General features: G+C 37.6%; 1 protein-coding gene and 1 long non-coding RNA gene across 2 annotated transcripts; one reads left to right on the forward strand and one right to left on the reverse strand.

The window, feature by feature from the left end:
- The first annotated feature begins 15,287 nt into the window (after positions 1-15,287).
- LOC130613835 (uncharacterized) lies at positions 15,288-18,771 on the forward strand. Its single transcript, XR_008975743.1, has 3 exons — positions 15,288-15,568; positions 16,926-17,115; positions 18,559-18,771. It is a non-coding gene; the product is annotated as an uncharacterized LOC130613835 (long non-coding RNA).
- A 2,343-nt stretch (positions 18,772-21,114) lies between these two features.
- LOC130613441 (thiopurine S-methyltransferase-like) lies at positions 21,115-22,495 on the reverse strand. Its single transcript, XM_057434785.1, has 3 exons — positions 22,446-22,495; positions 21,597-21,844; positions 21,115-21,479 (listed from the first exon to the last, which is right to left on the reverse strand). The coding sequence occupies exons 1-3, from the start codon at positions 22,493-22,495 to the stop codon at positions 21,115-21,117; spliced, it is 663 nt and encodes a 220-aa protein (XP_057290768.1).
- Between the last annotated feature and the right edge of the window lie 5,130 nt (positions 22,496-27,625).

Raw genomic sequence — 27,625 nt, forward strand, 5'->3', positions numbered from 1 at the left:
ACAAGCATATAAGGTGTTATCATCTGCAAAGTTACAAAGGGATGATTGAATAATGAACCAGAATAAATCGTTTATAGAATAATTGAAGAAAGGAGGTCCTAAGATTGATCCTTGTGGAACTCCAACTTGAAGAGGAAGCCATTCGCTAAAAGAAGAATTTATTCTGGTTCTCTGAAAACGATTTTTCAAGTATGAGTGAATAAATAATAAAGAAGATTCAGAAAAACCATAGGCATGCAGCTTTGCAATAAGCAAATCATGGTTGATAGTATCAAAAGCTTTTGAAAGGTCCATTAGCACTGCTCCAACTACACCCTTATTATCAAGTGTGCTTTTCCATTGTTCAATCATTCGAATGAGAGCATATTGTGTATTATAACCCTTTCTGAAGCCTGATAGATGAGGGCTGAGTTTGTCATGCATAAAAGTGTGCATTTGATTAAGAATAATTCTTTCAAAAACCTTTGATAAACAGGGAAGCAAGCTAACAGGTCTATAGTTCTCCTTATCATTACAGTCATCCTTCTTAAAAACAGGTATAACCTCTGCAAGTTTTAAATCATCAGGAAAAATATTAGACTGTAAACAAAAATTTATAATATTAGTGAGGATAGGAACAAAGATATGAATAAACTTTTTCAACATAAAAACTGGAAAATCACCACTAACAGAAGATTTCTTTGCATCCATGTCTTTGGTGACTTTGAGAACATCAGGCTGTTCAACCAGCGAAAAATAGAACTTTTCATCATAACCCACATTTTCACGAATTTTCAAAATACTGATGTGATTAGTATACGAGTGGATTGCATCGTGAATGGTTGCTGTATGTGTATCATCGTTTGGTTTGATTGGTAAATTTTTCGTGATGTTGGTGTAATATTCATTGAAGATTTTGCATAACTTTTGTTCGTCGGTGACTATCTTTTCTTTCTCGATTAAGATAATTTTGTTGGTGTTATAACTAACGTTTGAAAACAATGGCTTGACAGACTTCCAGAACTTTTTATTATCAGTAATGCTTGTCATACGTAAACCCTTGAAATACGAACGTCTGGTTTTTCGTAATAAGGAAACACAGTAGTTTCTCTGTCTAGTGAAGTTGGACCAATTTTCTTTTGATCGTGATTTGTTATATATGCGACGAAGTTTGGATCTGTGCATAATAGCTTTGCGAAGCTCCTTGGTGATAAAAGGTGCGTTATTGAATCTTAGTATTTTCTTTTTCAATGGTGCAAAATGGTTTAGCGTAGACGTGATGCATAAATTGAATTGGTTAAAGTCGTAATTGTTCTCAAGTAATTTCAAAAAGTTCATTGATAATGTTCTTTCAAAATCAAAGTAGTCAATTTTGTTGTAATTTCTGTAGTGTTTCACAATTGGGTCGCCTTTAATCACGTTCATTCTCATCACACTTCCAACAAATAAATGCCAATCTGATATGCCAGTTTCGATTGTTACACTATTTTTAAAGAAATTTGGTTGATTTGTTAATATGTGATCAATGCAAGAAGGCGAAGTACTTGACTTAAAGCAGGTTGGTGATTTGATTAGTCTATGGAGGTCGTATGTTGAAATGAAGTTATCGAAATCTGTGTCACTTATTTCCATGTTTAAATCACCCATAATTATGATGTTTTCGTGATAGTTGAGATGTGAAATCAATACATTTGCGATTTGAGTTAAAAAGTAGTAATTTTTTTGTAACGGTGGTTTGTATGCACCGATTAAAAGCCATTTGCGTTTTCGAAGATTTATTTCGACAACTAAAACTATTTCGACAACTAAAACCTAAAAAGAAAGTCGTACACTGGCTATCTCGTCAGTTGCTCTGGCTCAGACATATCAAGGGGCCCAAGCGCATCAACTACTCGCATTTTACAATCACAAGGCCTAATGAAATGCACCAATTTGATTTGATCTACATGCCTCATGACAAAGTTTACAGCAACGTATACAAATATATCCTTACAGGGATCGATGTAGCCTCGCGCTACAAGGTAGCTAGACCATTGAGAACGAAGAAGGCCAGCGAAGTCGCTGACATGATCAAGGACATTTACAAAGCAGGACCTTTACGCTATCCGAAGATCTTCCAGTGCGACAACGGTAGTGAGTTCAAGTCAGATGTGACAAAAACTGCTAGAGGGCGTCTAGATTAAACGCGCAACCACCAAATATCATCATACGTTCACAGCCTTTGTCGAGTCCTATAACAAGGTGCTCGCTGAGAGACTGTTCAAGTCCCAGGATGCACAAGAGTTGGTCACTGATGAGACCAGTACCACATGGGTGAAACATCTGTACACTATCGTGAAAAGTCTCAACGGCACCAAGACTGCCATTATCGGTATGAAACCCAACAAGGCAATCAAGCTAGATGAAGTCCCACTTACGAAAGACCCGCGGCCTGAAGAAAAGCCGTTACCTGAGGACGGTCTTTACTTGTACCTGCTGCAGCCTGGAGAAGAGCATGGTGATGCGAAAAGACGTGCAACGGACGCTTGGTGGAGCAAAAAGACGTATAGACTCGACCGCATCGAGGCGGGTAGCCGTCTGTTGTACTATCTTGCAGGTGGGCCCGAACGTAGTTTTGTGGCAGAAGAGCTCATGCTAATCCCAGAGGATGTCGAAGTACCTCCAGAGCATGCGAAACAATGGTAAATTTCTCGAGCCGAGGGTCATTTCACCGGCTCCCCCGTACCGGGAGGGAACCGCTCAGTTAATACCCATAAGCGTAGTTAATGTGAACCTGTGGCTCACATTACCAACATAAAGTCTTAGTCATCCTCGGAGTCCTTAGAGTCAGTGATGAAGGCGGGTATAATCATAAGGTTGTAGGGTATAGAATGGATAGCCATAGACGATTCCCTTGATAACATTTGGCTCGCTATCAAGGTCAATGATGTCAACCAATGCCCTGTCATCGATTCGAATGTTGAGTATGTCGCCAATTTTCTCCAAGTCCGCCAGATCGGAGAGCCTTATGTCCTTATCCTTGATAATCTCGTAGCATCGCATGCCCCACTTGTTCACCTCAGCGGAAACAATATGCAGACCCCTGCGATCCTCGATATCGTATTCGAGCACTTCATCCTCCTCCTCACAGGGAATTGTTGCCCACGGCTAGAAGCTCGTCATCATCTGGATATACAAACCCCTCGTAGTATGGTCCATTTCTAAATCTAAAATTTTCCAAACACTGTAAACAATAACCGGTAGTAGATCCTGCCTTGATGCAGCATCTCAGCACAGGTACCTGAATATCGTAAAAGTTTCTAAGTTGCAAGCTCTTTTTTTTCTTAAAGTGTTAACTATCTTTTAACACTTGAAGTGGTCACGAAAGCTTCGTCCATATGAGTAGTGTATGATATCCGTCTCCGCAGGAGCACGAGTTACAAAAAAAATCCTAGATCTCGGCAAGCTCCATCAATCTCTGATGTGTATAATTACGACCTATTCGAAAGTGCCTTGGACGTTCGGGATTTATTTCGATGCGTCCACGCTCTCGGAGCCAGTTGCAATGTACAATGGCATTTGGAGTTTCTGCAAGAACGACGAGTTGACCGTTGGGATGATCTGTTAACTTGTTGCGAATCTTTTGCGCTACATAGCCTTGTTGCCCACATATAGCGACATACGGATATTCATCATCGTTATTCTTTTGGTTTATAACCATCCCGTTATCCTTTCTAGGGTCTTCAAGGTGAGAAACGGCTCGCTTATGCAGTTCTTCAATTTCTTGCTCTTGTACGGCTATCATTCCCTCGAGGTCGTCAACATCTTCCTCTAGTTTAAGAATTTGACGATCTTTGTCCTCCAAGTCGTCGTTGAGCAGAGCCAGCGCCGCTTGATTTTCTTCTACAATTCCAGCAAGCTTGCGGACCTCTCGAGGTAAAACCTCTCCAACAACCCAATCCAAAAATGCTGCTGCTTCAGGTCTGCCACACCTCAAGAGGAAGCAATAAAGGCCTGGTTCCGTCAGTAAAACTGTATCTTGCTGGGGGTGGACAGATCTGTCCACCCTCTGGAGCTCAACAACAACGTCACTTTTCCGTATTTTGTACTTGTTGGGAAGAAGTCTCTGAATAGCTTTTACTCCCGCTTCCCGCTTATAGCCCGCGGCTCTCCAAACATCGGAGGCTACGATGCATTGACCTTTATCCTGAACAAAGAATGATCGGACTTGCTTTCCTTTAAAGTAATCAACCACAAGAGACATTTTGCTTGTGAGTTTTTGGAATTCCCGGGATCATGTTGCATGGACGGTGCTCTTGATTTTGAAACAACATGTGCTAGTTAATGTGAACCTGTGGCTCACATTAATACTTACCTCGTCCCCAGGGCACCATCTAATGGGACAAAGCCGTCGTGCTATATATAAGTGCTCGCAGTCTACCTCGAATATAGGGGTCTCTTGTATTGCTTTCCATCTACCTGAGTCCCTCGAGAGAGATGAAGATATCGTAGGGATTGCCGTTGTTATTTCTGAGCTGGTTGCGGGTTTGTTTAAAACGGGCTGGAAGGGATCTGAAAAGACGATTTATCTCCATATTTTTCATCTTTTAGTTTTGGAATAATTCCAAACAGGTTGCTTGGGACAGAACTCAAAAAATTTTCCAAGTCCTGGGGTGCTCCAGTCTTACGTACAAGCAAGCGTGCTTGGACTTTTTGAGCTGAGCCTTGATGTTTTCCCAGTCGCTGATCATGTTTGTTTTCTCGTCGATCAATTTCATGTCTGATCGTTCGTGGGGGTACCACATGAACAACTGCTTTTTTGCCTTCGAAGGTTCTTCGGGATGGCCGTGTAGCTTTGAGTGAGTAGCCAGAGACTGTGTTTGCGATGTCTACCACTGATGGCAAGCTCAAGCAAGGGCTGTCGCTTTTTATCGAGATCCTCGTTGGATATCATATCGTCAACGATAAACAACGTCTCTTCGCCCGCCAGCAATGACGACAGTTTTTAGATCCATTCGAACAGCTGCTCCTTGGGCTCCACCAGAAACACGTAGTCATCCCTCCATAGCGAGTATCTCTCTTGATGGGTCTTGTTCCAGCGGAGGGTAGGGCATAGAATAACAATGTTGTCAAATGGGGCTTGTACTCGTTCTCAATCAAAGCCAGGACACGCTGCGTCTTGCCACAGCTTGTCGGTCCAGTAAAGATTGCTGCATGCGGTTCTTTGACAATGTCCATTTTAGTCTGAGGGTATTGCAGCGCTTTGGGTTTGCCTTAGGCAGACATAAACCTTGTAGACTTACTTAGGCTTTGGTACGATAGATGCCGGAATCCACCCCTTTGCTACCACAAATTCCCGCGAGCCTCGACCCGCTGAAAAGTAAGCAAACATCTTTAGCACGTCGCTGGTATCCATCTTGGTGCTGGGGCTAGAGATTCCCAGAAATTTCTTCCCGGTTATGGCGTAGGTGAACGTAAAGCCTAGATTCACGACTGTTTCATAGATCATGTCGATAATTTCTTTCTCCCGAGGGGTAACACTCATTTATTATAGGTTATCGCATCTTGAAAATGTCGATATGACGCCCTTGCTCCTGCGGAGCCGCTAGGCGATCGCGTTGCTTTTGTGTGTGCTGCTGAGACGGCCCTTCCGCTGACACGGGCGCACGTACTTCTGTGGAGACGCTAGGCTTTTCAGCAGGCTTCTTACGTATGTAATAGACTGCCACGCAAGCGCCAAGTACGGCAGCGAGACCTCCAGCGACATAGAGATATGCACTGAACTTGTGAGGACCTGCGATAGGTTCCTGACCCTCTTGCGAAGTACTTTTGCCCAAGTTCTTCTGTAAGTCAGCCTTGTTCTTGCGATTCCATTCTGCAAGTCTCTTGCCAGCAGCAACACGACCCTCATTCTTCTTGGTTATGACTTGGTTAGATTGCTCCTCACTCATTTATTTAATTGGAAAAATAGTAGTTTTAAACGACCGAAGGCACGTTTGGGCTAAATATCTGACTGCTCCTCATTTCTTTTACATCAAGACGGCTAGATCTTGATCATACATCTGGAGGCCTTCAAACCGTTTCTGCCAGCGTATCTTATCGCGTTCTTATACGAGGTCCTCACTAAATTACACGCCTGTGGTGGAAAGCGATCAGCTTCTGGTGTCAGAATTACCCAACCGCGTGAGCAGGAGTCACCGTAAATGCTGCACCAAGCTGTGTACCGTGCTCTTGTTCTACCCATTTTCCCCTTGCTTATACGATCAATAATTTCACGATTGCTCATATGAAACTTCGAAAGACTGTTTCCCATCTTTTTCTTGCTGTTCGTCATCTCGCTTTTCATCTGTCTTGAACTTCACGGAGAGCTGAGTGTGATTAATAGTATGAGCAGAAATCAATAGTGGCGCTAGATATTTTCCAAAGGCAGAGTACACAAGGATCCCCAAATCTGCCATGGAGTCTTTAATGATGGGGTCCTCTTCGATGTCTTTTCTAAGTCCTTCGACAGAGTCGATTTTGACGTAATTTCCCACAGCGTTAGCGTACAGGTTGATAGCATGCGTAAAGAGTTCCCTTGCGAGGGTTTTGTTTTGAAAAATAAAAAATGATGAACGACATAGCCCTCACCGTAGCAATAATTCTTCCGTACGTCTTGATCATGCTCTACTTTTTGCGCTATAGAAGGGTATTAATAAAGATGAGTGAGATTACAGCTATATTTGATGACACACCAGCAGAAGCCTTTCAAGCCAAAGAAAAACCGGCATACAATCGCCAGGCCTTGAAGGATGCGATAAGGCAAGGGAAATCGCATCTCTTACCCAAAAAATGTACCGAAGGATTTGTCGACAAAGCTCCTGAGGAGGCGATCGAAAAAGCGTACGCGGACTGTGTTCAACGAGAGCTCCAAGATGAGGGAGAAAAACCGTCCTAGGTTTTTGTTGTTTTTGTTGTTGTTGTTTGAACCCAGAGGGTTTTTGATTCTGTGAGACTCAGAGCCTTTGGTTCACCATATCCGAGGTGTTTTTCAGTGCTGTCCTGCTTTGCAGGCCTAGCGTACTTGCTCTTTATACTCTATACAGAATGTCGTGCTTGTACTACGCATTAACGAGACCCACCTTTTTAAGACTTTCAGAGACCGTTCCTAGCACTGACATTTAACCGGCATTTTGGCGCAATTTTTCCCGTCGTTTTTACTATAATTCGAGCTTCGTATATAAGCTATTCAGTATCACCTTGAGTACTACCTGTGTGAAAATTCACGCATCACTGGCTAGCTCGTTTGCGCATCATGCAGAAAACGTCTTGATTATTCAGAAATGTGTTTATCATTTTTGAATGGATGAGGCAAATGAGTTTTATCTTGTTGCTACCGCGTTATACTGAATAGGAGAGACTCGAAGTTGCAAGAGAAAAAAAAACACAAATATTTTTTCAACGCGACATTTACCCAGATATATATCGATCGCCCTTGCTTTGATTATCCTCGGTCCACAAGGGTTGCATGTTGGTATAGTGGAGCCTTGCTAATTGCACCTCCTCGCTGGGGTATTCTCCGTTCTCTCTGTATTTTAGTGGCACCTTGTGATCAAACTGCCACTGCCCTCGGTTTCCCCAGCACATCCCATCTTTGAATTGATCCTGGATATGACCGATAAATGTGCAGATACCGCACTCCAGGTACTCCGTAGAGGCTATCTCCCTATCATACATTAGAGCCTTGTGAATTCTATTTAGAATGAGGTTATACTGATAAGCAGGGTGATCGCATATGGAGCATCCATGTCTATGTTTTTTATGCGGGCATTTACTACGTTCCCGTGACGCCTTGACAATATTGCGGCATTTGATGCACTGTTTTGTTCGCTGGCTTTTGTTTTAGATTTTGAAGTTGTCTAGTGGTTGATTTCGTTTACATTTTGTACACCTTTTACCTTCCATTTGTTGTTGCTTTTTGTGAAGTGGTACTTCACAAAAATCCGGACAGGGAAACCTCACTATTCACAACTCTAGCGGTACAGTGTGGATGCCATCCTCGAGTACCTTCCGCTTATCATAAAACGGCGAGAGGCCCAGCTTGTTTTGTTCGTACGTAACCATCCCCTGGTTGTGCACCCGGAAACCTACGATTTTGGCCATGTCAATAGAGCCATTCAACGCGTCCTTATACCTCTCCCATGTCATAGCGTTCCGCTTCTTTGACATACCCTTACAGGAGAATTTTGTGTCCTCTTTACCTTCGATGAAATAACACTTGATTGAGTCAGCAATCATCCTAAACCCGATAAATTCCGGTTTGAATATCCCTCCTGTTCGACTTGAGTACTTATCAGTGACGAGCCAGTTTTTCACGTCTTTGTCGTACTCGTCAAGCAGTTCAGGGCGAACGACATCTCGTAACTCTTCTCCAGAGATGGCAAAATACGCGCTATCTGTATCCATATACACGTACGCAAAGTCTCGACGATCCACGTACTTATCCAAAAAATCGTAATAAAACTCAAGCATGCGCAATTTGGCCAGCTGGTACACCGCAATGCCGCACTGGTACGCTCTGTCGATATGCACCTTTTTCTTTCCTTCTCGGATCTCGTAAGCATCTCTTATCTCTTCAAGATCTTCAAGGTATGGTGATCTCATCGCTTCATCCACCTTCTTTTCATCTCTCGTAAAGGTGGTGTTCGCGTGCCTCGCTTGGTCCTCGATCATTTTTCCATAGAACGAGTTCCCTTTCAGCTTGGCCGTATCTCCAGCCAGACGCTTGTCAGGATCCTTATCGGCTTGTCGTCGTGCATCAGCAATTTCTTCCGGAAACCACGCAAACGGTTTACCTCGCTTATATTTGATAAATTGGTGAAACGCTGTCACCTTCAGGCCATGGTCAAGGTACCACTTTAGCACCGGAGTGTACAGCAAGATCTTTTCAGCTTTCATCAACCCTAGGAGCTTACGTGTGCCTGAAATACGTTTGCGCCCTGTTGCTTTTAGGTACTCGTGCATGTGCTCGGGGATTTGATCGTCGGGTATCTCCTTGACCACAAATAGCGGAGCCATCTCGCTGAATTTGTCATACAGTTCCAAAGGGACCTCGATGTCGACCTGCGCAAAACCAAAGAGGGATCCATTTTGCATACCTTCTATCAACAGTCTGATGTTGTGCTCAGCCGTGGGTGGGTTGATCTTGATTAGCTTCTCCTTCCCACAAGGAAAGCAGTTCATCAACGTACTCGGGTACAGTATGTTCGCGTCAAGCCCCAAAACAGTTTTGCACTTCCGTGGCTCCTGGTAGATGTGGGATCTGATACCCGTCAAGTCTCTCTCGTGGTACCTACAGAACACGATGGCAGGCCCTCCCACCATCCCCGTTTGAAGCACTTCATACGCCTCATTCTTCGTGCACTCAGTGCAAGCCTTTTGCACTTTTTTGCACGCTTTGCACTTCTTGTTGAAGCAGTCTTCATTACACTTATGCTTACAAGGCTCTCCTGGAGCGTATAGCTCTAGCTTTGGATTCAGTCGTAGAGACTTGTTCAAGACGTAGCGCATCGATACACCTGGTATGCTTACTGCGTCTTTTGAAATGTCTATCTCGTCGTCGTAGTACTGCAACCTTGTCTTGTCCACAGCTTCAATGAAAGGTTCCACGTCGGCTAAGTTGTACTCACGCAACCGTTCCATCATGGTGACGCAGCCTCGCTTGTAAAACTCTGCACGGAATGTTTCGTACTCATCAAGAGAGAGGGTGCTTTCACCAATAAGACTGCTATAGAAGTGTTCGTGCTCCACAGGGCGGACGTGGTTTAGCTTGTCATAGCTCGTCAGCCACTCGTAGGGGAACACCAGCTTTTCGAGCTTGCAATCCAGAGACTTGCACCATAGGTCATAGCTCATAACAGGAGAGAGAAAATTTTTGATATCGACAAATTTGAACCTCGAGGTCGTAAAGAACATGTAGTTGTTATCTTTCTTCGCCACGTTGATCTTTTCGCTATCGTCTTTGGTAATTTTATCGACAAAGTACCGCTTGATCATGTTCAGGTCATAATTACCACTGTTGAAGCCGATCACGGGCACTTGGCCCACCCACGCGTTCAATGCCTTCTGAGTCTCGTCTGGAAGCATGTTAAAATCATCGGGTCTCGGATACATTCTCTCCACCTCTTCCACAATGAGGGCGTGTCTCTTTTCGAGCTGCTCCACAAATCGTTTAACAAAGATCTTAGGATCATCATGCTCCAAGAACGTTGGATCTCCGTTCAGACTATCGTGAATGGCGACGCTGACCGGCACATGCTCCGAGATGTATGTTAGATCGGATGTTTGTCGCTGATTCAGAGGGAGTATGAGGGCTTCGAAATCAAACACTATATAGTGAGGGTAGGGTCGAAATTCTTTCTTGAGGTACCTCTTGGTCTTGGGTGGGCTCTCACACTCCCACACTGTGACGAGGCTGTAGCCAAGTTTTCGGATGCCTTCCTCCTTTGATTTGGTGGCCGTATATCGATTTTTGTTTGTTCCTTGGCAGGGGCATCCGTGCCACTTGCAACCGTGGTACTCATAGACTGTCCTGGTCTGAGGTTCATAGCCGTCTACCTTGTAGACCTCATTTTCTTTCTCCCCGTAGCGAATCACGCGTTCTCCTCCATGCCCACAGAGTGCGTGATGAATGTGCCTTCCAGCTTCCCTCGACATGTGCTCGAGCCATTTAGAAGCGTCATAGCTGAAGCCCTCACCGTAAAAGACCTTCTTGCCTTTGCAGATGATAGTCGGCTTTTTTCCTTGACATATCTTCTTATGTCTCGTAAGATCTCCGCTGCTTGTAAACATTTGCTTGCAGGCTTCGCATTCCCATTTTTGTCGTGCCAGTACGTCTAAATCCTTGATGTAGAAACAGTGTCAATCAAGCATACCAAGGTTGATTGTGTCTAAATCTTTTTTGTATTGATTCTGACCGTACACGAGTCTCCATGGCGCTTTCTCAGAGTTGGTCTTGGGTTCAAAGACTCTAAATTGATCTTGAAACGCTTCGCTATGCCCTCGAAGTCAACGAGCATCGTAGCACGTACTTCTTCCCTCTTTAGTTTAGGATTCTCGTAGTACTCGCGTGCTATTGCGAGAGCTGGTCTCGTGACACGTTTCTCGCGCTGCTCTCTTTCTTCACGGTAAGACATCTCCAGACACACAAATTGTCGGTTCTCTCATCCTCCTTGTCAAAACTGTAGATGCACCTCTTCTTTCGCAGCCAGTCTGGCAAAGGTCCACAGCCTAACAGGGGCTCCCTTGTGGAGATGATCTTGATCTGCACATGATTGAAGACTATTTTCCCTTCGTACGATCCTGGGGTCTCGATTGTTCTTTCTGGTGGCAGGTACGCCTTCCGCCAAAACTCATGATCTCCTAGATCTAATCGCTGCATTTCGCATTTTTCAACAAAGGCCTCGATGTCGGCTAGGCTCCTAAGCGATCCTTCGTTTCCCTTGGTCTTGTGATACGGAGCCGTGCCACCTCCTGCTTCGTAGATGGTGCAAGCAAAACTGTAGACTACCATGACTCTCATGTCTATGTAGGGCGTGACTTTTCGCATGATAGCATCTGCCAATGGTCGATTGAGGTTCTTGTTGAACCGCCATGTCTTGACGCGATTTCCGTCTTCCAACATCTGTGTGTCATTTTCATCAAAAATATGCTGAATGTCTTCGACGCCTTCGGATCGGTTTTTCTCTTGTGAGAACATGTGCTTGATGTCTTCGACTCCGCTGTATTCGTCTTGTATGTCTCCAGCATCGTAAAAGTCCTCTCGCGCTTCTCTCTCGATTTCATCGTGCTGCGTTGCCCTTCCAGCAATTTGCTCCCTCGCCCTGTTATAGTAATGCCTAACAGTGTCTTGCACGCTCTGTAGTCGATCCGCAAGAGCATCGCGAGTTGCTGCTACCGGCGCTGAGACAGCGCTATATAATTTACTAATTGCATTCTTGAACCAACTCATTTCTCTTTATTATAAGTACATTCAGACTTCAACTAACAACGGTCGCAATTTGAGTAGGGAATTTCCCTTTCTATTCAAACGTTGATGTCAGCAGTTTTGTCGAGTGCCGTCATTTTTGATGATGTCAGCAAATTTTTTGGATATCACGTGACTTGTTTACGCATTTGAGGCATGATGAAATCTGTGACGTCACAGATTTTTTTAGGGGTCTAAAAGCAGCGTTTTTTAATAGGGGTTTGACCGTTGAAAACCTAAACTGTACGCATAAGGGTGTACTACTCTAGCTTAGCTATTCTTACATCTATTTGTAAATCTGAAAGTTTTATTTGTATATGGGTTGGTTCATTCTCGACCCCAGAGCTTTTTGAGATAAACTCGAAAGTAGCTCTGGACCCGCCTGGAGACGTGATGGATTTTGATTGGCCTATTATTAGAGATCTATGTTTTTCCGTGAAAGATTGTGTTTAGCATTTAAATGTAAACAAACATGACGGCGGGAGAGACGAACGATCGAAATAATGTCGTGACTGAATTTAAAGCAGATATTAGGGGCTATCCATGTCTACCAAGAACATAATTCGGCTCTCTCTTTTAACAACAATTACTGTTTGTATTTGACCATTCTTTATATAGCTAACTTTTAGTGTTACATACATGTGGCCCACCCACTAGCCAGGCTGAAGGATGAAGGGAGGTGGCTTCTAGCTAGCTAACATTACTGTGCTACTAGCTAGCTAAGTGAAAGTTACTGCATGCTATGCAAATGTTTATTCATGTTGTAGAAAATGTTTTTTTAGTAAGCCAGGTGAAACTTACAGCTTCGTCTGGAAAGTTTATAGTTGGCTAGCTACACCTTTTTAGAGCTCTTCTCCCATAAAAAATATAAATTGGTGCTTCCTTCTGACGTTCAACGATAGGCTATCCTATTTTCTTTTTCGTGGAATAAAATGCAATGAAAAAACTTGTAATAAAAAATGCTGTGATTTAACCATATGGTACCAACTTTAAGAGAATCAGCTTTTGCAAGTTTCAAATACTGAGAGTCTTATTATTTTGGAAATTTTGAAGCATTCTTGCAAAAGTTATAATAGAACCGAAAATTGTGACAGCAAAATAACTCGTTTGAAAGTAAAATTGTAGAAAATGTTCAGCAAAATATAAAGCATATATTATATTTTTTTCAAAAAGCCGGATTTAAGTCACTTTTAGAATGACTGTGCAACAATTATATAAATTTTGATAAAATAAAATTGAAGAGAACAAAACTTTAATAAAATAGTAAAAAAATGACGAAATTAGAAAATCTGAGCAAACAATTAAATTGTGGCAAGACCTCTAATATTTTTGTATTATGATTTTAAGATATAGCTATTTTTCCTTAAGCATAGTTTGGGTCTGATTTAAGAATTCTATTGATGGATTCTTTGTCTTCAATATTTTCTTTCTTTTCCTTTTTTACAACAATGTATACATTGTATATTGCATTACTTTTTATCATCTGCAAAAGTAGAAATTTTCAAATCTTTTGTCTTTTACATTATACTAAGGTTATTATAAATAAGAAGACATTTTCGGATAATGTTTTTTTTAATTATTTTGACCCTATATCTGCAAAATTATGTTCCAGAAAATGTGCAGAAATAAATTCTACAAAAAATGATGAAAATGTTTGTGTGATATAAACATTCCATTACTGAAAAATTATATAAAGAAAAATAAAACATTTTTCTGTCAAAATATTCAAACTGTAAATTTTTACAAAAATGCCCTTTGATTGCAAACTTTACTTTTCTTATGGCATCCTAATTACAAAGTGTTTACTAAGAAAAGTTTCAAGTGTTTTATTCCAAAAAAAAAAAGAACAAATTTTGCACATCGGTTGCTGAATCCAACTTTTCTATACTAACAAATGTATTGTGTATCGCAAATACGGAGCTACCTGATGCAGGTTAGCTCCGTATTTGCTCAGTTGGCAGATTAACCCGCTTGAAAAAATCATTTTTTATCCGAAAAGTCAACCCAGGAAATGATCTATATATCCTGTTCTCTGTTTGTAAAAGAATAGGTAACAAACCAGCAATACAATTAATACAGAAAATCCTTATTTTTGGACAAAAAAAAACTGATAAGAAATGTATTACATAACATGTTTTTTTCTTTTTTGTTTTATCTTGCAATATGCATGTTTTTGCTTTTTCAACCTGACACTGGCTTGCTAAGTGATATTATATGAATCGAGTCAACTCACCGTTTCAACTCATCCTGAGTTGGAGAAAGCTGGCCTACTTTTTATAATGTCAATAAATTTTTAATAGTGGTCTATTTCATGCCAGCTGGTTAACTTAATTATAAATGGGTTAATCCATCTTATATAATCAAGCTCTATGCTGGTGTAACAAAACAGCTTGCACAAAAAAAAAGTAGCTATTTTTATATAGTTAGAGATAGTGGCATCTTTTTTTGAGTCTTCCAGTATTAGAAGCCACTATGGTTAAACTTATGATTAAAAATATAAGCTCATGACAGCAATACACTGGATAAAGAGCTAACTAACTAGTGTGCTAAATATGTATGTATAGCTAGTGCGATTTTCACATATATCTATATAGCTATAGCTAAAACTAGCACTTAAGCTACAAAACAGAGACTGGCTACGTAACTAAGTTTCAGATTTCCATGTAGCTTAAAAATTCAAATCATGACGTTAAGACATAATTCAAACCAAAATAAACCTGCTTTTTCCAGTTTTCGTGGAGGTTGAATTTCTCTTTTATATAATTAAAGAATCTAGATTGTATTTTACGGACCTGCATATCAAAAATGTTAATTTGGTCTGCAAAATGCAATTTTGATTACCTGCTAATTATTTCGCATTGCTTCCTATTGCTTTATTTCAGGTCTGATGCTAATGCAATGGCATAACTGCCAGTAAAAGCCAAGCATTTTGGTGATTTTGTCAAATGCATGCAAGTCGAATAAAATTGTAATGTCAATTTGCTTTAAATCATTAAATTAAAAAAAGTGATCGTATAACAGCGATTAATACTAAAGATACTAACAGCTATTAACAGCTACTAACAGACTAAATCACGGGCAAAATTGACCAGTATTTTAGCCTTAAGAGAGATATAGCAGAATTAACGAAGAAAGTAATAACTGAGCTTGTGTGAATAAAAGCGGGTATGTTTCACACTCTCTAGCAATTACATAATTAAAAATTAATAAGGTATAAATGTGAAACATTATATTCCACAGATATTTATTGTCACACCCATTAAATCAATGAATATTTTGAAGTTTCAATAAAATTGATTTTTTTAACAAAATATGAATCGTTTTTTTTTTTAGATGCTAGCTATATTTTTTACGAATAGTTACTTTTTTCCAAAACAGGTAATCTGTTTCTAAACAGAATCACTCATATTACAAACATTAATAATAAAGAAGTTCGTGCTGTCTTTTTGATAATCTGAATTGTTAAAAAATTGTTTTAAAATGCAACCTAAGGCGTCCATAAATCAAGATTGAAACAACACATAGATAGAATGTTTAAACGTGCTGACGATAGCATGGAAAACATTTTGATCAGCTTGTTGATTTTGTCTATTCTTTTGTGTACAGGTATGTAAGTTTTTACTACATGGTTGCAAAAAATGCAGCTAAATACACGTTTAAAGGTAGGTTTCCATACGACGCATTTTCTGCTCGAGATATCTTCACAAACATGCGCCATAAAGTAGAATGACCGCACTGACTAGGTGTAAAAAGATGCTCACAAGCTTCTCTCAAAAAGTTTTTTTAATAACTCCTTAACTCTATGTTACGTGGCTATGATACTTCCTGAGTTTCAATAGTTATCATTTGACACCTGCATGACAAATTTTTAGGTCCCATGCCTTTCAGTGGCTTTGATATTGGCTATTACTTGAAACTACCCTTAAAAATCTCTATGAAACCCTTAAAACCTGAAACTTACAGCACGACTTTGTTTCATCAAGAAGAATCATTTTGCTTGTTTTGGACACCTGATAAATCTGGTTTCCCAATTTTTTCGAATTTTACCGATAATCGAAAAAACGGATTTCCGGGTAATTTTTGGCAACTTTTCATGCGCTCTATGTAAAAACGGAAAATATGTTAAGTCATATTATGTTCGAAAAACCCCGGACCGAATAGGGTTAATAAAACTTTTTAGAAATCTTATAAAAAAATGAAAAAATGATCAGCAGTAGTAAAAATTTTCTGACAACATTATTTTTGAGAATACGTGTTTTTACCGTTGACAATTGTAAGAGAATAATTACTCTTTATAATATTGCCTTTTGGAGCAATGCAGAAGATTATTAATAAAGTCGTTAACCCGTGGAACAATCCACGGGAATTAGCTGACGTAATTATTTCGCGCATCTGTTAATAAAAACATTTAACCTATCTGTTAATAATAATATTTCGCGCATCTGTTAATGAAATTATTTCGCGCATCTGTTATTAAATTACTCTAGAGTAGTCATGGTCCCTGGAAATATACACGAAAGCAGTTTAAACTACACTTTTTTATTTTTTATAGTATAGTTTATCGGAAGTAGTGTTACGCCGCTTTCTCGTAAAATTCATATATTTAACAATAATTTGTGCATTTTTACGGCCTGAGTTTGATGTAAATGCTCTTCCCTGCAAATAGCTTTTAAAAAACTAAATTTGACATTTTCTTACACTTTTTGTTCAGTTTAAAAAACGTGCGTGGTTAACACAAGTCGCTTTTGACGCACGAACAGACAGACGGAATACGACTATTATTATAGAGCTACTGCTAAAAAGCAGATTTTTCTCTTCTTTGACCGCACTTTGCAGCACTGTTACTATGGCAACTTCTAAATGGGAGATTTTATTGGACTCTCACCCCTCTCGCCAGCATACATAGATTTAAAGTGTTACAAAGATCTAATAAATTTAGCACATGTTTTTCTTTATTATATAGCAAATAGTTTAAAATGCAACGAGATGACTCAAGCTCATAATCAGACAACACAGGTGTTTTGCTTCATCTCTGTCAATGACAGTAACAGCACTTGGTCATTCGATCACCACACACCAAGAGGTCTTTGGTTGTACTCACAGCTCTTCGTGTGACAAATGGTGTCAACTTCTTGAAGAGAACATACCAGTCTGTAAGTCTGCATCCTCTATCAACATTAAAAATTATTTTTAAAAACAAGAAAACCCTTTTTTCACTTCTCCAACTTTTAATTAAAAACTTTACCTCCGTAAGTAGCTAACTATTCTAATCTCTATTTTAATAATCCCGTTTCTGTTTGTCAAACGGGGTGATTTCGTGTTAAAAATGCACTATTTTGATTGAAATAGCAAATATTGTCGTGCATTTTCCATGTTTTGTCTTATGTATAATGTTACTAGCTATAAAATTAGCCGTATTTATATTAAGACAAACTAATATTCTAAGGCGAAAAATTCAACCTAAACGATTAGTTCAACAACATCAACAACAAGTCGTAATATGGAGTCGAACAATTAAAAGAAATTAATCATTAGTATAAACACTGACACAGACAGAGTATTTAAGACGAATGCATTGCATTGCACTAACAAGCTCAATCATTTCATACCACAGCCATCATAACGGAGTGCTCTTTCTATCAAAATTTTTTTAAAGCATCGCGAAAAAGAAAAAGAGATTTCATTCATGAAAGTTTGTTAGAGGGAACAATGAATGCAATGATCTATGATGATCAAGAATTTGTCTTCGACGTTTCACGATTGGTAGGGGTTCTAGGGGATCAACCTCAAAAGCAGTGGGACGATCTTGCGCAGTTTCTCCACTCTGCGTGTCTTCATCATCAATGTCTTCCAAGAGATTTTTATTTGCAAACGACATTTCTGTTTCACTAGACGCCAAATTTAAAGGTTTGTGCGTTTCTGCGAATATTTGGGTTTTAATTTTTTTTTGGATTAATTCCCAAACCATTCTTGCGCGTCCATTACATTTTGAACCACTTTTATTTTTCTCGTTGAACCCCTATCAAAGTGATCAGCAATTCTCGTTTTAAAACCATCTTCTTCCGTCTGTAATGCAAGTTGTTTTTGTACGTTCTTGAGAACTTCGTTTTTGGAGGATTTTTTCAGTGTTAACTTGTCCAGTGATACTGTAAAACATTTTTTTGGATCTGCTAGAACATCTGCGTACGCATTTAGTTCGACCTTAGTCCAACGTCTCGAGTTTTTTGGCTCTTTAATTTCCTTGATCTCATGATCACTCTGTGATGCTAATTGTTTCACGTCTAAAAAACAAAGAATTCATCATTTGAAAACGTTTTATTTAGGCTAAAAATGTCATCTGTTGTTTATACTGAGGCAATTATAATAATTTGTCCAATTCATGCATCATTTCACCGCACGAATTGAGATGCAAAAAAGAGAGAAAAATGCCATTGACTGTTATTGTACTGCATTCACACTGTCTAATAAAATAATTTTTCAAGTTAACTTAACGTCTGAGACGGTTAGTTTTAACCTCCTTGGTCTTAGTATAAATACAGCTAGTTATTTATAGAATGATCATTTTTATTGCTTAGAAATTAACTTAATTTTTTCAGACTAAATGTTGTGAAACTGACATGTGCAACAAAGATGTTCCCACCAGCAGTAAAGTAACGTATGAAATATTCGCCACCGTCTTGGTCACACTTGCCTCGGTTTTGTTTAAAAATATTTACTAAACTGACATTTCTTTGTATTTAGAAGGTTTTTGATTGCGATTATCTGTTCTTTTTATGTTAACACTTAGCGCAAGATATATATTTGATTCACCACAGTGTCGTGTTGATTTCAGTCTCAATTTTGAAAACTTTATCTCCCACTGAAGTAGTTGACATAACTTTTAAACCTTATGTTGCTTGTACACTGTACGCACCTTTTTAAGAAGATAATAAAAGTTTATTTGAATAAATTTTCTTGAACGTATCAAACTCTTTCCCAGGGTTTCGTCTCTTCTTTTTGTGAGGCCGGATAACCCTAGCCAAGCCGGGTAGTGGAATGCCTTACGCCTTGACACACGCCATAAATACTCAGTGTGTCAACGCTAATCGATATTTTCAATGATAATTTTTTTTATGGAAATAATTGAGCTGGCTAGCGAGGCTAGCAAAATATTATATCAAAAAATTGCCTGCTGGTTAAAAAATGGGAGAGAATTAAAAAACACAAAACTTAGTTTATATAAAATCCAGGAGTATACATTATACAATGTCGGCCTTAAAGGTCACATCAACCCAATATTAAACAGTCAGACATGATGTTCTCACTGAGAGATTTACCAGTGTTTTCATTTTCGCCAGTTTTAAACTCAGCAACTTATATTTTAAATCCCTATTTTTTTCCCTGAACTAATTGTTTTTAGAGTATATAACCTTAAACCTGACAAAAAGCGTCTAAAACAAGAAGGTCAGTTTACTTACAATTCTTGTAATACTTTGTCTGACATACTAACTGACGACATACTAACTGACGACATACTAACTGACGATATACTAACTCGCGGCATACTAACTGACGACATACTAACTGACGACATAATAACTGACGACATACTAACTGACGACATACTAACTGACGACATGCGGAGTTTTTAGCTCTATTAATTAGCTGTTATCAGTGTACTTTAACGAATACATTTGCACAGTGGACAATGGCAAATCACGCCATTCTACAATTTTTCTAGCGAAATTTTTCTTTCTTGTTTTCTAAAGTGGTTTCCCTTACAAAGTACAGTGCCCTCGCAAGTCAAAGTAAGATGTTTTCCGAAAGGATACCTTTGAACATTAGAACTATTTTAAAATTATAAAATCAGTGAAATGAACCGGTTTCAAAGTGGGCGACAACAGGATATGATCCATGAAGCGCTTAAGTTCTGGTAAAGCCAAATTGATCGCTTAAGTTCTGGTAAAACATACCGTGCATCCAAGAGAGGCGCTTTAATACAGGTATACGGTGTGTCACAAATCTAGTGGGGCGCTTACAGCGATAAGTTCTTCCCGACGTTGAAACATGCAGGTTGAATTGATTAAGTGCATTTAAACTGTGCCGCACATTCAGGTTGAGCCTCTCGGTACAAGTACACAGAAAGTCCAGTAAGGCGTTCGTAGCGATACAACGTTACGGATATAATGCTATTTTCAATAAGTAACTTTCTCGCAGCCGAAAAAAAACACAGGTTGCACAATCTGTTGTTACGCAGTTATGGCAAGAACAGTCAGCCTTTCATTAATTTGACTAATAACTTCACAGTATTTATGAGGGGTGGCTGGTCAAACACTATGTACAGGGAAGCCATGTAAAAAATCCGTGTTACAGCAGTATGCCCTTTTATGTCTTTTTCCAAAAAAACAAGATTTGTTACGCTACAAACATTTATTGTCGTAGCTACCAAACTGCATTTGACATAAGAAGTACAACCAACTGTGTTTGGCTACAAACAACTGAGTTATTCACTTTTTAGCTGAAGGTACCACAGCTTAGATAGCCAGAACATAAGTTGCAGATCAGATTGCTAAGGATAAGACAAAAAGAAACAATAATAATGTTGGCTAGGATAGAAAACACTAAGGTAATCCTAATACTTACACATGCCTAGACAACGTGATGATATACATATCTAAATGTGCAAAAATATATAAAAATTAAATAATACAAAAATTGATAGCTTTAAAAAGACAAAAAGTCAACAAAAGACACCTGAAAACCTAAACACTACAACATCCAAAAGGGCTGTGTTGTAACCCTGGCTCTGATCATTTCATCCTCCTTCGTCAGCTTGGTTAGGGTTGTGGGTTGTTTATCGAAATCAAAGCTCGCGATTTGTTTACTTTTCTGTTTGTTAAAATATATCACATTTGTTATTTGCAACTTAAAGAATTCGTTCGTGGTTAGCACGACCTGCTTTTGCTCGACAAACAGACATAATACAGGTACTATTAATATAAAAACAGCAACTTTTTTTTATTATAAAATAATTAGCATTAATATATTGTTTCTCAGTTTTACAAAGATAAAAATTTTGTTCCTTTTTTAATGTGATCACACTTGTTTTAAATGTTGTGAAGAAGGTACATATAGTTTTATCCCACATTCCACCATCACGATTCACGAAAATATTATTTTGCATTCTTTGATTCGCACACAGATTTTCTGATAAGTTGATATACAACATGGACAGTATTGTATATCAACTTATCATGGGCTATACATTTTCGTGGCAATTCATCTTCTGTGTTTCTTCTAAGCTCCTTGATTTCATATACATCACTTAAGTATTGTTTTAAAGTTTCAGTTGGAATGCTATATGGTGGTTGCTTGCGGAGAGACATATCATATTCAAAACATTCTAACAATACTCGCCCTTGCGGCACCAATAACTTTGTCACTTGTGCAACATAACGTTGACGCTCCTCAGCAGCTGTTGATACCAAACCACCAATATCCACACAATAATCGAAAAGTCCTCCAAGCATATCAACATCTGTGTAAAAGAAGTCTCACTGATAAATTTTGAGCATTTCGTTGTGTGTGTAAATCGTATAGCCATCTTTTGCGTCAACTGTGTAATCCAAAGATAAACGTTGGAAAAAGTAATTACAAGCTGCTTCGGAAAATTCAACTCCAACAACTGCTACTTTTTGCTTATAAAGCAAAAACATTTCAACTGTTGCACCGCAGCAAGGAACCAAGACACGTTTTCCTTTTACAGTTCCTTGAACCATATCTTGAAAGTATTGTGTTACGTATGGACTCCCCTGGGGCATGTCCCAAGGAAGATCGTTGTTCTTCCATCTTTTTTCCCACATTGTGTTTGTCGCTTCTCTTGACTGCATTTTCTCTACCAGCCTAAACAAGAAAAAGTTGTTTACATAAATTTAGCATATATAAATTATGACTCCGTTTTCTTAAAACAACGGCATAATTTTACAGCTTTGCCAGGAGACTATTCTAACTCATCAATTGTATTTTCCCCATAAAATAATTGCTTTTTAGCCGATGTAAGCTTTTACATAAGAACAAACGAAAATACAAAGCGTTGTTTGTTTTTTAATATTTATGTTTATTCACTCATACTGCGAAGTAAAGTATGAATGTTAGTTTAGGCAGCAGAACTTTGCCTTACCATTTCTTAGTCGTGATGAATGGCTGAACGAACGATGTTAAAAGTATAATGTAAGGTAGTTTTTTAATTAAAGCACATCCAACCACAAAGAGGCAGATGATTACAAAAACCGTGGTTGGTAAACAAACATATTTGTCGGGAAAGAATGTAAAGAATGATATATAGTTTACGTAAGTTATGCTAAATACGCAAATACTTGGCCTTTGAAGCTTCAGTTATAAAAATTAATCCGTAGTTTAATTGCAGAAAAAAAAGATCTAGCCATAGATCAAAGTTATAATGTTTATGTTATAAATATGCAGAAAGTTTTTCAAAAAGTTAAACCTGTAATTATTAATTATCCACCAATATACTTCCACCCATGGAGGTTCCATGTCCCACCTTCAGCTAATGTGTCCGCTTGGTTTGTTTACATTTTTACCTCCATTTCTTCAAGTAAGTATCGGTACTGTGATTCCATGCATTCTGCTTTGTAGAAATGTCCCATCACATATATAGCTTGTTTAGCTAGCTACAGTCATCCACAAAATGTGATGCCTCTGGCAAATTTATACCACAAACTAAGAACCAGAAAGTTTAGCAAAGTCAGGAAAAGAACATAGCTAGCCAGATATTTTGCAGATAGTATGTTCCGTTATTACCTATGATAAGTGTTTATAAAAGTATGTCACGTGTAATCAGTTATGTTGCTTGGCCACAAAGAGCAGTTTTTAACACTGAGGGGGGATGGAGAGCCTTTTTTTTTGTAGCGATTGTAGCTATATATATTTTACGCACGTTGGAAAAGAAACTTTTTTAACCTTGCTGGTGAGCATACACCAGTGCTGCTCAAGTTACAGCAACTGAAATTATTATTTTAATATACATATAATATATACATACAGCTAGGGAAACTTTTTCAACATCATTTCTTATTACTGACGCATTTTAAATTCTGATTAGCGGTTATCATGCAATTGTCAACGTGTATTAAAAATGTTTCATTATATTCATTATTTCTTATTTAATTCCCCAAGATGTACAAATAATGTCCCTAATTTCTGTTTCTGTAACTTCACCTGATCTTTACACCAATGCACTGATAGCACTGATGATGCGCATGCGTTAAAGATCATTAGATTTTTGCTGATAGTTACGGGAATTTTGGGGCGTGACGTAAAGTTTTGACATCACAAGCAAAATTCTATATGATATGAGAGTTTGACCGTGGTTTTTAGAAAAAACTGGTTATAAACCATCATATTTTTTTAATCATTGCTGACGTCATCAAATTTTCATAAACGATCTTTTTAATTGTTCCTAACTACTTAGAAAAAATTGTGAAAAAAAATCTTTGTGTATTGACGGGTGCTTGATGACGTCATCAAAATTAAAGTTTAAAATTAAATCTACCCTGTTTCTTTTTTGCCTTAGTGGATTTTTTCACGGCCTAATTGTCTTCTTTACAATATTTTTTTCCTTTATTCACTTGTAACCTATCTTTTTTATCTAAACTATATGTGGCGCAATTAGTGATTAAATAGAATGGTATTTTGGCGCTCAATAAATTAAACTTATGCCTCTATTTCTTTTTTATGCTTTGATGTAAATCCGATTTTATTTTTCAGTTTCTTTTTGCTAAAGACTTTCCATTTGGTTCAAGAGAATTTTATATTTATAGCCGCTATTTTGTTTTTAACCGAGGAAGTCGGAACAGGGATACGCCGTTTAAATATTCGTTTAGTTGTCCATATGGGGTGCAGCAAATGTGGCGCAGAGAATTGGTTTCAACATAGTTAATAGAAAAAACACTATTAACTATGGTTTCAACGTAACGCACAATACACGATAGATATTTGAATTGAATTTAAATGGATACCGCTTAGTTGTATCTCCTCATTTATTTTAACTTCTTGTTTTAACAAAGTTTAAAGATTTTAATGAATTGCTTAAAAGGGTAAAACAAACTATTGGTTGTATTCAATAATGAAGGTTTTTAAGTTGTGTGCATTCACGGTGGAATAAAGTTATTGCAGCTATCTACGTAAAATTTTACAGTTTTTTTTAAGAAGAATTGTAGTTCATAAGAAAGTTTAGCCTAAGATTTTTCCAAAAATGAAAATTATGTTAAACTAAACAAAAGCAACGTGAGTTTAAAATTAAAGAGGAATAATTTTTTTTGAGATATTTTTTTTATAATAACTATTCTTACCACCATTTGCAAATCTGAAAGTTTTATCTGTATATGGGTTGGTTTATTCTCGACCCCAGAGCTCTTTGAGATAAACTCGAAAGTAGCTCTGGACCCGCCTGGTCACGTGATGGATTTTGATTGGCCTATTATTAGAGATCTATGTTTTTCCGTGAAAGATTGTGTTTAGCATTTAAATGTAAACAAACATGACGGCGGGAGAGACGAACGATCGAAATAATGTCGTGACTGAAATTAAAGCAGATATTAGGGGCTATCCATGTCTACCAAGAACATAATTCGGCTCTCTCTTTTAACAACAATTACTGTTTGTATTTGACCATTCTTTAGATAGCTAACTTTTAGTGTTACACACATGTGGCCCACCCACTAACCAGGCTGAAGGATGAAGGGAGGAGGCTTCTAGCTAGCTAACATTACTGTGCTACTAGCTAGCTAAGTGAAAGTTACTGCATGCTATGCAAATGTTTATTCATGTTGTAGAAAATGATTTTTTAGTAAGCCAGGTGAAACTTACAGCTTCGTCTGGAAAGTATATAGTTGGCTAGCTACACCTTTTTAGAGTTCTTCTCCCATAAAAAATATAAATTGGTGTTTCCTTCTGACGTTCAACGATAGGCTATCCTATTTTCTTTTTCGTGGAATAAAATGCAGTGAAAAAACTTGTAATAAAAAATGCTGTGATATAACCATATGGTACCAACTTTAAGAGAATCAGCTTTTGCAAGCTTCAAATATTGAGATTCTTATTATTTTGGAAATTTTGAAGCATTCTCGCAAAAGTTATATATCTTATATTAGAACCGAAAATTGTGACAGCAAAATAATTCGTTTGAAAGTAAAATTGTAGAAAATGTTCAGCAAAATATAAAGCATATAATTATATTCTTTTCAAAAAGCCGGATTTAAGTCACTTTTAGAATGACTGTGCAACAATTATATAAATTTTAATAAAATAAAATTGAAGAGAACAAAACTTTAATAAAATAGTAAAAAAATGACGAAATTAGAAAATCTGAGCAAACAATTAAATTGTGGCAAGACCTCTAATATTTTTGTATTATCATTTTAAGATAGAGTCATTTTTCCTTAAGCATAGTTTGGGTCTGATTTAAGAATTTTATTGATGGATTCTTTAAAAATATATAAAAGTTTGTCTTCAATATTTTCTTTCTTTTCCTTTTTTACAACAATGTATACATTGTATATTGCATTACTTTTTATCATCTGCAAAAGTAGAAATTTTTCAAATCTTCTGTCTTTTACATTATACTAAGGTTATTATAAATAAGAAGACATTTTCGGATAATGTTTTTTTTAATTATTTTGACCCTATATCTGCAAAATTATGTTCCAGAAAATGTGCAGAAATAAATTCTACAAAAAATGATGAAAATGTTTGTGTGATATAAACATTCCATTACTGAAAAATTATATAAAGAAAAATAAAACATATTTCTGTCAAAATATTCAAACTGTAAATTTTTATAAAAATGCCCTTTGATTGCAAACTTTACTTTTCTTATGGCATCCTAATTACAAAGTGTTTACTAAGAAAAGTTTCAAGTGTTTTATTCCAAAAAAAAAAAGAACAAATTTTGCACATCGGTTGCTGAATCCAACTTTTCTATGCTAACAAATGTATTGTGTATCGCAAATACGGAGCTACCTGATGCAGGTTAGCTCCGTATTTGCTCAGTTGGCAGATTAACCCGCTTGAAAAAATCATTTTTTATTCGAAAAGTCAACCCAGGAAATGATCTATATATCCTGTTCTCTGTTTGTAAAAGAATAGGTAACAAACCAGCAATACAATTAATACAGAAAATCCTTATTTTTGGACAAAATAAAACTGATAAGAAATGTATTACATAACATGTTTTTTTCTTTTTTGTTTTATCTTGCAATATGCATGTTTTTGCTTTTTCAACCTGACACTGGCTTGCTAAGTGATATTATATGAATCGAGTCAACTCACCGTTTCAACTCATCCTGAGTTGGAGAAAGTTGGCCTACTTTTTATAATGTCAATAAATTTTTAATAGTGGTCTATTTCATGCCAGCTGGTTAACTTAATTATAAATGGGTTAATCCATCTTATATAATCAAGCTCTATGCTGGTGTAACAAAACAGCTTGCACAGAAAAAAAGTAGCTATTTTTATATAGTTAGAGATAGTGGCATCTTTTTTTGAGTCTTCCAGTATTAGAAGCCACTGTGGTTAAACTTATGATTAAAAATATAAGCTCATGACAGCAATACACTGGATAAAGAGCTAACTAACTAGTGTGCTAAATATGTATGTATAGCTAGTGCGATTTTCACATATATCTATATAGCTATAGCTAAAACTAGCACTTAAGCTACAAAACAGAGACTGGCTACGTAACTAAGTTTCAGATTTACATGTAGCTTAAAAATTCAAATCATGACGTTAAGACATAATTCAAACCAAAATAAAACCTGCTTTTTCCAGTTTTCGTGGAGGTTGAATTTCTCTTTTATATAATTAAAGAATCTAGATTGTATTTTACGGACCTGCATATTAAAAATGTTAATTTGGTCTGCAAAATGCAGTTTTGATTACCTGCTAATTATTTCGCATTGCTTCCTATTGCTTTATTTCAGGTCTGATGCTAATGCAATGGCATAACTGCCAGTAAAAGCCAAGCATTTTGGTGATTTTGACAAATGCATGCAAGTCGAATAAAATTGTAATGTCAATTTGCTTTAAATCATTAAATTAAAAAAAGTGATCGTATAACAGCGATTAATACTAAAGATACTAACAGCTATTAACAGCTACTAACAGACTAAATCACGGGCAAAATTGACCAGTATTTAAGCCTTAAGAGAGATATAGCAGAATTAACGAAGAAGGTAATAACTGAGTTTGTGTGAATAAAAGCGGGTATGTTTCACACTCTCTAGCAATTACATAATTAAAATAAATATGATAAGATAAGGTAAGATATGATAAGGTATAAATATGAAACATTATATTCCACAGATATTTATTGTCACACCCATTAAATCAATGAATATTTTGAAGTTTCAATAAAATTGATTTTTTTAACAAAATATGAATCGTTTTTTTTTTTAGATGCTTTGATATTGGCTATTACTCGAAACTACCCTTAAAAATCTCTATGAAACCCTTAAAACCTGAAACTTACAACACGACTTTGTTTCATCAAGAAGAATCATTTTGCTTGTTTTGGACACCTGATAAATCTGGTTTCCCAATTTTTTCGAATTTAACGATAATCGAAAAAACGGATTTCCGGGTAATTTTTGGCAACTTTTCATGCGC

Source organism: Hydractinia symbiolongicarpus, chromosome 11 (assembly GCF_029227915.1).
Source record: "Hydractinia symbiolongicarpus strain clone_291-10 chromosome 11, HSymV2.1, whole genome shotgun sequence".
NCBI lineage: Eukaryota > Metazoa > Cnidaria > Hydrozoa > Anthoathecata > Hydractiniidae > Hydractinia > Hydractinia symbiolongicarpus.

Bases quoted from the DNA above. Each gene is read 5' to 3' on its own strand.
- LOC130613441 (XM_057434785.1), bottom strand. From the start codon at position 22,495: ATGGAACCTCCATGGGTGGAAGTATATTGGTGGATAATTAATAATTAC. The intron at 21,845-22,445 runs GTTTAACTTTTT...TTTCTTGTTTAG, and splicing joins TGGATAATTAATAATTACAG to GCTGGTAGAGAAAATGCAGT. The intron at 21,480-21,596 runs GTAATTACTTTT...TCTTTTACACAG, and splicing joins TGAATTTTCCGAAGCAGCTT to ATGTTGATATGCTTGGAGGA.